This window comes from Xiphophorus hellerii, chromosome 20 (genome assembly GCF_003331165.1).
Source record: "Xiphophorus hellerii strain 12219 chromosome 20, Xiphophorus_hellerii-4.1, whole genome shotgun sequence".
Classification (NCBI taxonomy): domain Eukaryota; kingdom Metazoa; phylum Chordata; class Actinopteri; order Cyprinodontiformes; family Poeciliidae; genus Xiphophorus; species Xiphophorus hellerii.
This window is the reverse complement of record NC_045691.1, coordinates 18,809,796-18,821,806: the sequence shown is the minus strand read 5'-3', so window position 1 is coordinate 18,821,806 and position 12,011 is coordinate 18,809,796. Positions and strand designations below refer to the sequence as shown.

Below are 12,011 nucleotides of genomic sequence, written 5' to 3'. Positions count from 1 at the left end.
TGTCTTAGGACTGTTCTAGAATGTTGGATTCTGAACAAAATTTAAATGCAATTTCTACATCATTTTAGCTCCAGACATTAAATTAAGCACCAATTCTAGTCCAGTGGGGTTTGTGCTTATCACCAGGAGTCAGATGAGAGACGAGGTACATGCTAGACATTTTGCCGGGAAACGGGAAAACACAGAGGGGAAACAACAATGTACCCAGTCACCCATATCAAAAGGCAACTTAGAATTGCCAAGGAACATGAGTGTTTCTTAGAGAGCTGTATGAACAGAGAACCTGCAGCAAACCAGTGGAGAACAAGGAAACTCCAAACTCCTAAAGAACAGGTCCAATCAGTGCAAAGAAATAGTTGCAACTACACCACCAAAAACCAGTCGATGAAGAATTGGAATCAAACTATTTTGGATGTTTGTCTGAATCCCCCCTCCTCACATTACTTACTATTGTTTCTGTAAATGGCCCTGATGGCAACATATTCTGATAAATAGGTTAATTTTTAATCTTTGTTTAGATCACATCATCTACTCATATACAGTACAGACCAAAGGTTTGGACACACCTTTTAATTCAATGAGTTTCCTTTATTTTCATGACTATTGACATTGTAGATTCACACTGAAGGCATCAAAACTATGAATAACACATGTGGAAATATGCACTAAACAAAAAAGTGTAAAACAACTGAAAATACCCCTTATATTCTAGTTTCTTCAAAGTAGCAACCTTTTGCTGTGATTACTGCTTTGCACACACTCTGCATTTTCTTGATGAGCTTCAAGAGGTAGTCACCTGAAATGGTTTTCACTTCATAGGTGTGCCCTGTCAGGTTAATAAGTGGGATTTCTTGTCTTATAAATAGTCATGAAAATAAAGAAAACCCATTGAATTAGACAGGTGTGTCCAAACTTTTGGTCTGTACTGTATGTGAAAACCTTGGTTTATCCACAATTACAATATTTTACAATATTGGGAAGAAGCTGCTGGAGATTTTCAAAAGTTGAGGTTTTATCTTTGTCAACTTAACATCATCCAAATGCATCAGAGAGTTTGTATGATAACAAAAAAGGTTTAACTTCATAAAAGTGCAGCTTAAAGCCTAGACTGTCATTCACTTCCTGTACCTACATCTTCCTTGAAGAGTCGTTGGTGCCTATTTCTAGTGGTGAGGAGGTGAAAGGCAGAGTAAACCCTGGACAGGTCACCAGCCCAACACATTGTAATAAACAATAAACAATAAACAATCACACACAGGACAATTAAGAGTAGCCATTAACCCTTACCTGCATGGCTTTGGACTGTTTCAGGAAGCTGGAGTAAACTGAGAGAACCCATGAATGAAATGATAGAACATGCAAGCTCCAACTCAGGACCTGCTTGATTCAAGGAAACAGTGCTAAAAACTAAACAGCCATAAAATCCTTTACAGAATGTGAAATTTAATAAAGCTAATTCTGCAATAGTCATGGCCAAGTATGTTATCCTTGGATGACAACATACTTGATCATGCTACAAGTGTGCATGATCACCTGCACACTGGTACTTGAGAGTGGAGGGATGAAAAACGTGCAATATGAGTCACAAGAAGAACTTGATCTTTGCAGGATGTGCTGGCAGTGCTTTGATTTGTCTTCATCTTCACAGGTCAAACATCTCAAGAGCAATAACTAAACATACACACCCATATATAGACACTCCACAAAGATAATACCTTCAAAGAGATTAAAACTTTGCTTCTCTTACAGTGCTCACAATCAACCAGTATAAGATTCCCACAAGAAAAAGATAAAGGTTTTATTGTATTTACACAATGAAACCTTTAAAGATTTCTCTGTTTTACTCTGTGCTCCATTAGAGACAGGAAACCTATCATACCAGCATCTTCTCATCTAGCATCTCGATAAGAGGGGGAAAAACACACACCTGAATCACTCCTTGTTGTGTTGTTGTGGTTGCACCATAACAACAAATCCGGTACCTGTATTTCGTCTGATAGGAAATACCTGTACCTGGAAAAACAGGTATTTCCACAACTCTTCTTATCTTCCTCTTTCCCTTTCATCTTGGTTTAATTTCCATGAGTTCCCTGACCTCACATCATCAAGTGTCCCCCTTGCCCATCCCAATTTCTTCTCACTCATTCCTTTTTTTTTTTTTACCCCTCCAGGGGGTCTTTTTCTGGGCTCTAGTGTCCCTTATATCACAGTAGGCTGACAGGAAACGGGGAAGGAGAGGGGGGAAGACATGCGGCAAATGTCGTCGGGTCCGGGAGTCGAACCCACGACAGCCGCGTCGAGGACTCAAGGCCTCCAAATACGGGTCGCGCTAACCCCTACGCCACCACGGCACGCCCACTCATTCCTTTTGATATTTGCTGTGGTCTGGACAAAGAAAACAGGCTTTAAACTCCAGGAACTGAAGGATCCCATTTTTTTGTGGTTCTTAAACCAGAATATTTTTAAGCCTCTGCATACTTTGATTCCAGAAAACGGTTTGCACATCTGCATGTCTGTGTTTTGGGAGGCAAAACACACAAGACATACAGTACATGCCTTTGCAAAGTAAGAGCGTAAACCTAACAGCTGTAAGTGTAACCACACTTGATAGTAACAATTTCAGAAACAGTTTGCCGTTTAGTATTTTATGATCACATCATCCCCTCGATACGTCAAGGCATGCGTCAAATATTAACAAGTGACTAACAGGCTGCAACATGAAGCAGCAACTGGAGGAGTTTAGGAAATTAACAGTTTATTTTATACAGATTCTAACTTTTTGTGTAAAGTCTGTCCAAACTAGAACTACCTTTACAAATATTGTTTAACTTAATAAAGGTGAAGTATAAATTTGAGCCACCCATTAAAACACTTATCTATACTGAGATAATGAGGCTGCCAGGATTAAGCTCAGTGAAGACCTTCACAATAAAATGTATTGTAAGTTATTGTTAATTTCTGTTGCTATTGGTGACTGAAAATCTAAATTTCAGTTCGCAAGAAGGTTAATATCATAAAATGTCTTTGCAGGAGGAACTAGCTGCTGAGTTAAAACATATTACAGTAATGGAAAGTAGAGTGGAAGAAAAAAGTGTAGCAACAACAGAAGCCTTGAGAACATTGTGAAGTGAAGCTCATTCAAGTTTGGGAGATTACCAAGGTGTGAACTCAGAGCTTGAATAACTTACTGTTTCCTAACACAGAAAACCTCCTGGATTTGTGCTTCAGCTTCTTTTTATGTATCTGCTCTCTTCTCAAACTCCCAGTCGGTCATGGCAGACGACCATTCACACTAAGCCATCTGTGAGTTTTTCTCTGCTAAACTATCGCTAAACGCATGCTCAGTACGAGGGGTTTGCTGAATAGTCAGCGATACAAATCAAGCGATTGTCCATCGTCTCTGCAGCTCGTCCAGGAGGAGTTAAGGATTCAATCTGCTGGGTTTCACTGTATAGGAAACTTTAACCAAATTGAAAAATAAACTGAACTTGACTGGATTGTTTGACGATAACTAGGATCAGGTAGCATGTATGTATGATTGTACTGAATTGACTTTTTTGTAAAATGCCTTGAAATGATTTGTTGAATATAGTTTTTATATAAATAACCTGAATTGATACAGTGTGTGTAATAATTCAGTTTCATTTTTTGCAATATTGAAATAAATGAAATTTTCAGTGATATTCACTGGGATGCACCTATACAGTAATTCCTTGAACTCCCAAAGACTCAAAGTCCATGAAGTGGTTATTATTATGGTATAGAGCATTATGCAACCTAACTGCTGTGCAACAGCATCTCAGCCTTCAAAGTTCGTGGTATTTATTTTCCTTCTTTATCACCTGAACATTAACCTTGAAGCCTTTTCACTGAACACTTTTTTTTCAAACTTTCAAGCTTTTGCAAAGCAAACGTGAAGCACAGACTCAACCAAATTATTAAAATGCATTATTTATGCTAATCTGGAGGTTAATTTCAACCACAGGGGTTGACTTTAAGTGGTTCATAGCAGTGTTGTAGTACGCGAGACCTTTTTTTGATGGTCTCGGACTCAACCGCATTTGGTCTCGGTCTTGTCTCGGTCTCGGGTGCGGAGGACTCGGGATTTTATTTCAAGACCAGTCAAGACCGCAACTGTAGAAATATCACTAAACTTACAGCATACTGTCCAGTTTATTTGTTAACACGTTTGTTTTTCAATGAATGCAAAACGCACCGATTAAAGTCCAAGCAATAACGTGACTTTCCAGTTATGTGTTTCGCTTAGGGCCCCATGGAGGCTTGGACTGGACTCCACTTACAGCTGTACTGTAAGTGGAGAACAGTTACAGTTATACTTACAGTCTCTGACATAAATGATATGGGCAAATTTCCATATTATCTTTTGAGATAAGCAGAACAGAGTTTGTTTTGCTTTTAATAATGGTTACATTTATTTAATCTCTAAGTATTTAATATCTAGGTGTTTTTATGGGAATGTGAATCTTTCAGATCAATTTGTTTAGCAATTTTGATGTTGTTTCACATTTTATTGTGTCATGTAGAGCGAGGCGCTGGTCTCGGTCTTGACTTGGTCTCGGACCCTAAAAGTCTCGGTCTTGATACACTCTGGTCTTGGGTTAAGTGGTCTTGACTACAATACTGGTTCATAGTCTAAAAATCAAATTAGTGGAATGCTACTTTGTTGAGAAAGTTGGAGAAATGCAATGAACATATGGACTAGCAAAGGGAATGAAAAGTTTGCTTCAATAGCACTCACCTGTTCTTCCCAGAATGCAAACATTTTATCTATAATTTAAGTAAATTATAGATAATTAGTAAAGTAAAACAGCACTGCTTCCCCTTTTTGCTGAATGCCACCTGCTCACATTTCATTTTCATTTCTCCTTTTTGACATTTCTGGACTGTTCACTCTGAATTTAAATAAGCACAACGCAGAAAATTGATTTTACCACAATGAATGCCTTTATTTACCAAGACACTTAACAGAAGTATGCAAAAAAACAATAAATCAGACGCTCAGGAGGACAGAACATTTAAAGTGGTAATAAGGAATGTGCTTGTTTCCGTTTTTTTTAAAGAATCATTTAAAATAAATAGTTTATAGTCTCTGAAGCTAGTGTTCTTATCAATATATCCTCTTCAAGTCAGATTTGCAGGAATGAGGAAGAAGATGAATGACAAAAAGAAACTCCAATAAAATCCCCTTTTCAAAACATATTTATATAGGTGGGAAGTGCAGGAAAAATAATGTAAAAGGCAAATCCCTTCTTCTAAACCTAAATAATATCCCACAAAAAAAAAAAAAAAAAAAGTCTAAATCCAAGTGCGCGGTAGACAACAATCTCTCTCACAAGACGTCAATAGAAACACAAAAAAGTCCTTGTTTGATGTTTATTTTGTCCGTTGCTACAAGGCTGCTGACCGAGCCAGCTAAGGTCAGCTTGTTCATGTAACTAGTTAACTCCTCCACTAAGTTGTGCTCTGCTGTTGGGAGCAGTTCATTAACAAAAAGGATGTAATATCACAGAGTAAGCACCACGGCAGCATCCTACCTAAGTATAGCTTCAAACGTCTGCCTCTTTCTTTCTCTCTCAGAGAGAACTAAAAGATACCAATTTGTACCAGAGGAGAGGGAGGAGGGAGGTCTTACAACGTCAAAGGAGAGAACCTGTAGAAAAATCGTCCGTCTCATGCAACAATGCTTCTACCATGTATCACAAAGAAAAAGTCTCAGTCTCATAAAAGAGAAAAGTGCAAGAGAGGGCAGTAGCAGCCCTTTCCTTCAGCAGGTGAGCAAGAGCGCAGGATCAACCTTGCAGACTCTTCCTCTAACCGAGAGGCATCTGGGGTTTCCACCAAGCGGACCCCTGTTCAGGCATGAAGCACCTCAGGGGGTGAAGCAGTGGGGTTTGTAGCTCCAAAGAACTTTTCTCCCATGCTTAAAATTTAAACCAGGTCAGCTCCGATGTGCCTTCAGTCAGTGCTGTGCTCCTCCAGCTGAGAAATGATGGTTATCAGATTCTGGAGGCCAAAGATGAAGCCGCTGTCTTGGCCTTCGTGGACCACACTGTCCTCTCCGTAGTGCCGACATGTGGTGTGAGCAAAGTCAATCATGCGCACGTCCACTTCGGGGCTGCTGACCTCTCCTGCTCCATGCGAGGAGTGACTGCTGCCGCTGCCAGACAGACCACCGGCTGCACTGGTGGAGGAAGAGCGAGGGAATCCAAACGCTCCTTCCTCTTCGCATTCCTCCTCTTCTTCATCAGATGGCTCATCCTCATCGCCTTCCTCCCCTCCTCGATGTCTGGGTCTGGCTGGAGTCCTGGGAGGGTCGCCGTCGTAGATGATGAGCAGCGAGCTGGAGTAGAAGCGGTAGGACTCGCAGGCCTCCAGGGCGGCCTGCATCTCCCGAAGCCGGCGCAGAACCGGGGACAACAGCTCGTGACGAAGGCGGCGGCCATTGTGGAAGAACTGGTAGAGAGCCTCCTTGAAACCAGCAAGGGTCAGCTTTCGCCCGTGGTACTTGTTCATGAACATTAGCTGGCCGGAGTCTGACTGGTACACCTGCAGAGACATGCAGAAATCCACTCTGTTAGGGTTCTTATTCACTTTTCATTTCAACATGTCATACCATGACCAAAAAAGGACTAAACTCACATTTTTTCCCCCAACAGGTTAATGGTCTATAAATCTCAGATTTCACCTTTTCCTTCATCTGACAAACATTTATCCATGTGAGTCAGAGTAATAAGACCAATTCCAAAAAAACATTTCAATACAGAAATCTTGTATTAAGATGACAGAGCAGGGTAAGCTGACAGAGCTAAAGAATGCTGCATCTTAACGCAGTAATGTAAAATTTAGTGGAAGGAAAATCTGTAGTTGAAATAGTGCACAAGCTACAGGGAAAATTTTTAATAAAGCAACAAAATCTTGTTTAAAAAGTTCAGTATTGCTCTGACCAAAACACAGAATCTATAGCACATCATCACAAAGAACTACAGTAAGTGCACATATTGTATATGCAATATATGGGCAAACTTTAACTAGGCTAACATTTCTGAACTAAAAATCATTTCTTTGTTGGTCTTATCCAACATCCTAAACTGAATTTTATAGTTTCCATTAGCTGCAAGCCCTGATAATTCAATACGAACAATAATATATGCCATCAAAATTGTAGCGGCTGCTGGGAGTGGACTACATTTAGTGCTCAGTGGCATGATTTTGTACACTAGAAGTTTTGATTATGCTCTAATTTACTGAGCTGAATTTGTCTTCCCTACACTCTTATTTTCTTTGTTCATTTCAATCCAGACATGCAGAATAGAGAAATCAAATTCCAGACTTTTCCAACCTAATTAAGCTGATCTCTTTACCTGCATCCCACAGAGCCGCACTCCAATAGATGCTGATGTGCTCTGTTGACACTTCCGGATCTGATTGGCTTTCTTTTCCTCTGAAGCATCGTCTCCATGTTGGCGGGTCCCCATCTTTAAATCTAACACACACGGGACTCTGTAGCGCCACGTCAGGTTTTCCAACAGAATAAATTCTGTGAGACGGGGAGTCAAGGATCACACCAATAAAGAAGACATGTACTCTACCCGTGAGTGATGCATCGCCATGCAAGTCACTGAATGCAGTGTTATTCATAAAAAAGGATACTGTATTGGTTGCGATGCTTTGCGTTTTCCTTCATCCTCTGCAAATGCTGTTGGTGACACTTCAGACTCCATGGGTTGTGTTTGATCTGTGACACCACGTTGCCTTTCTCCAAGCTGAAGTACAAAACCTCAGCCTGCTGCTGCTGGACCTCATCACGATTATAACTACACAGGGAGAAAGAAAACACAGAAAAGTTTTAGCTCCTGAGCTGCATATAGAATATAAAGAAACCACTCTCATTCTAGTGAGCATCTTCACCTCATGATTTTGTCCTCTTTTCTGCTGTTTCGAACTCTGTCTTTGCTGTAGTTTTCCTTCTCCTGCAGCAACGGGGACTGCTTCTTGTTGCTCCATTTCAGCATCTTGCTCTTGGGTTCTTGGCAGTCCGCCGAAGGGTCTTTGTTTTCCAAGTCCACAGATTCACTATGGAGAGGGTAGGCGATGAGGCACAGGTTTCCTTCCTCGTCTTCTTCGAAACTAACCGACACAACACCTGCAAGAAAAGGAAGGACAAAGGAAGAGATGTTTACTAAAGATCAACATGTTATACAAAACAAACATTCAAATGTTAATTAGACATTCTGCAGGGTCTACCCAAATCAAATTAAAGTTTTACAATTGCCAAAAAAAATGTGACCAACTCCTTAGATTGCTGCCTACTACTGGTCCAAGCTCTTTCTTCTGACTTACAAAAGCAAAATGGAAAACATTTTGCCACTTAGAAATACTTTTAATTATTGCTTTTCTGGTTGTGTTTTGATATATTTGCTGTTTTCACTTTAACTATATTTTTAGACTCTGTGGTAGTGAGAAACAATTTGTTGTTTGTACTCGAGGTTGTAAGATGAAAATCTAATTCAGCCCCATGTATGTTATACATTTACACAACATCTGACCAGTCAAAAAAACTAGAAAAAAAGATTGACTTTGTTAGTGCGGATGCCTACGAAAAACAAATCATAATCACAATTGTGCATTTTTTTTATGTTAGATGCTTCTCACTAAGATATCTAAATATTCCAAAGCCGAGATTTGAGTAGAAACTAGCTCAACAAATAACTTATGAAAACATCCTGATGACGAACATTTTGCAATGTGATCCCAATATTAATTTTTTGTGATACAGCCAACAAACATACAGCCAAGTCTGCCCCCACTAGGTCCTAATAAAACTCCCTACAAGGTCCTGAGTGCTGCAGAGATGGGAGGGGAGGCTTTGCACTGAGAATAAACATGGCAGCTGCAGTGACCGACACATATTAAAAAGAAAGAGGAAGGAAACTTGAGGTAGAAAGCGTTTGAAAAGGAAGAGCTAGTGATATAAACAAAAGGACCAGTGACTTGATTCATCACTGTGATTCATGTATTCTGTTAACATGTAGTGTCTTAAAGTCTACAGCAAGTAGAGGAAGGACAGCTGATGTCATGTGCTTTGACGTCACTGTCATAATCTTCTTCCTCTTCCTACTAACAGCCCTGCCTCTGAAACTCATAAAGTGGGACTATCCTATTTAGAGTTGCAACGTAATCATTCTCAGAGGTTGTGGGAACTTCTGAGTCACTCCTAATTAATCCAATAGGATGCTTGGAAAGCTGTGATAAGGATTTATTCAAGGAAGACATGTGTTTTTTTTGTTGATTTTTTTTTTTTACAACCCAAGGGCACAAAATGTCTAAATTAGGAGAATGACTGAAATGCAGGTTATTGTCAACTACTGTTTCCTTGTTTGCCTGAAAGTCTGAACCTTGACCCAAAGTAGTAGTAAAAGACATTGTTTACTTCTAAAATAGAGTAAAATTATTTTTAAAAATTTGATTTTATATACATTAATTGCAGATAAAATTTTCTGACAATACCTCCTGATAAAAGTGAGGAAATTCTAAACATTAGTTTACGCAGTGTACTTTCGAAAGGCCCAGAAGACCATCATCTAAATCAGACTCCGCATCTTTTTATAGCCACATAACCGAGGGGTCAGATAGCACTCATGAGCCCAAGCTCCATCACTTGGCCGAAGGAGACGTCTGCTTTCGCATGCATTTGGTGTCATTGTCTGCGAGTGTGAATGTGAGCCTGTTGGCCTTGGCTGCAACCAGGAAACACTACACTCTTCATTAAAGGCCTGCGTGTGTGTGTGTGTATGAAAATGTGTATTTGTGTGAAGCTCTCTGAAACTAGAATCCCCTCAAATGACTTGTGAGTTACTCTCTCCGTTCTAGGTGATGTGGCCCAGTTATTTTTGATCCAGGCGGTGGGGTTGTCTCTCATCTTGAAACTGTAGATGTTTTAAAAGACACCTCTGGCTACACATCCTCCTGGCTGGAAGTCAGTTCCTACATTCATGTGCCATTTGAAACTCTCCACAGGACATGAGATGTGCCCACCAGCATCTTAAAAATTATTGATATAGCATTTAAGAAACAGGAATCCAATCCACTCTGAATGTGTCCTGTTGTGTACGCAATGTTCCTTAAACCACCGATTACAACCAGACCCAGTACAACACAGAAGAAAATGAAGCTGCTAATTAAGGGGACTCCCAAAGAGCACTTCTAAAATATTTACAGTATTTTTCGGACTATAAGCCGCTACTTCTTTCAGATTCCTTGAACCATACGGCTTATAGCCCGGTGAGGCTTTTCTGTGGATTTTTCTTCAACCACCAGGGGGCTCTTTAGCAGGAAGTGAATCATTGGAAGTCAAAATTGTAAATCAAAGAAGAAAGTGCTGATTTTATTTAGAACAAGCACATGCTAGCAGCAGGCAGGACAGAGGAATATTTTCAAACTCATACCCCCTCATCTTGGAAACAACACGCAGCCCTCTGCTGCGTCCTTATGAAAAACCGAGAGCGGTGTAGATAGTACATATATAGCCTGATGCGGCTTATATATGTAAGTTTCCAGTTTTTTTGTGTTTTTTTTACTTTGTGGGTGCGGCTTATAGTGAGGTGTGCTCTATAGTCCGGAAAATACGGTAATGTCTGAATTTCTTTAGTATTAAAAATAAGTGATCAACTTATTTGTAGTCATTTCAGTTCAGCTTACATTTATAATTTTTACTGCTTGCGTCTGTGGAGGACTTAATCAGTCAATTATTAGTCTGTACTGCAACGCTGTATATTGAAACTAAATAATTTGCTTCCATTTATTAGATATGCACCAACAAAATAGCATTAGATCAGACAAGGCTTGTTTATTTCTTTGATCATGTGTTATATGGGATCAGCATTTAAAAACTGAAAAATTGGACCCCCTCTCCCCTTGAATACGCCCAACATTTTATATATTTGTAAAAAAAAGGAACATTTATAAACAAAAAGAACAACTAAATTAAGCTAAACCCATTAAAAAGACATCATTGGTGGTTTAGTGGCCCAGACAGGAAATGAGACCCCAAACCAGACTCTGCTCAAGGCCGCATATATTTTTGTGCAGGCCCTGATTACAAACCCACATTGAATACAGTCAAAACAATAGCACTCCTCCTGCTGCACCCTTTGGCTAAACGCTGGCATCTTACCTTTATATTGAGGGGTGAATTTCCTCATCTCCAGAGGCAGGTTTTTGTAGAACTGGTGCTCCCGGGGGATGAGGGGTTTGCATATCGTCTGTTCCCCGAAGCGCAGCACGCAGGAGTGGCCTCCCACCTGGTGCACGAAGGGCTCAAGCATCACCCCCTTCCCCGAATAGGGAGTCCCGTCCGCCTGCATGAGGGCTTCCAAAGCGGGACTCATCCTCATTCCGCATCGGACGACTGGGCTGTGGAGACCCACGTCGCAGGGGAGGCTAGCTGCTCGGCCGCTTGTTAGGCTCCCTATCCTCAGGCTGTTTCCAGTCGTCTTCACAGGGGGGCGCTGTTGCTCACCTGCTTGACTGGAACGACGAAAAACAAAAGACCGAAGGGGAAGAAGCAAAACCACCGTCGAAATCCTTTATATCGTCCCTTTTCCTTACTCTAGGAGAACGCTAGTAAGGTCCAACACTAAGCTATGTGTTTTTACGTTTCATTTACTGTTACTAAGCCAACAGTTTAAGCTACTGAAACGTTTGTTTCCTTTTTGTGAACGTGCACTGTTGTCGCACTCCGTGTGTAGCCGTTACCGAAACTGACGACAGAGCTGATCTCGAGGCTAGAAAAGCAGCGGAGGACTCAGCAAGCTCCGCCCCCACATCAGAGACAGCCAATCAGAGAGCAGCGGCTGTCGCTGGGAGGAGAGATGGCAGCGAGGAGAGATCAAGCAGACAAAGAGGAAGGAGAGAAAACAGGGGGGATGGGAATGCAGGAAAAACAACAACAAAAATACATTTTTAAATGAATTTAATTATTGTATGCATAT

The 12,011-nt window shown here is 40.6% G+C and overlaps 1 protein-coding gene across 1 annotated transcript; it reads right to left on the bottom strand.

Moving 5' to 3' along the window:
• Positions 1-4,942: 4,942 nt before the first annotated feature.
• Positions 4,943-11,797, bottom strand: ip6k2b (inositol hexakisphosphate kinase 2b). Its single transcript, XM_032549739.1, has 5 exons — positions 11,195-11,797; positions 7,930-8,164; positions 7,672-7,835; positions 7,383-7,558; positions 4,943-6,567 (listed from the first exon to the last, which is right to left on the bottom strand). The coding sequence occupies exons 1-5, from the start codon at positions 11,412-11,414 to the stop codon at positions 5,977-5,979; spliced, it is 1,386 nt and encodes a 461-aa protein (XP_032405630.1). The 5' UTR covers positions 11,415-11,797; the 3' UTR covers positions 4,943-5,976.
• Between the last annotated feature and the right edge of the window lie 214 nt (positions 11,798-12,011).

Bases quoted from the DNA above. Each gene is read 5' to 3' on its own strand.
- ip6k2b (XM_032549739.1), bottom strand. From the start codon at position 11,414: ATGAGGATGAGTCCCGCTTTGGAAGCCCTCATGCAGGCGGACGGGACT. The intron at 7,836-7,929 runs GTGAAGATGCTC...CTCCCTGTGTAG, and splicing joins AAAGAGGACAAAATCATGAG to TTATAATCGTGATGAGGTCC. The intron at 6,568-7,382 runs GTAAAGAGATCA...ATGTCTCTGCAG, and splicing joins TGCGGCTCTGTGGGATGCAG to GTGTACCAGTCAGACTCCGG.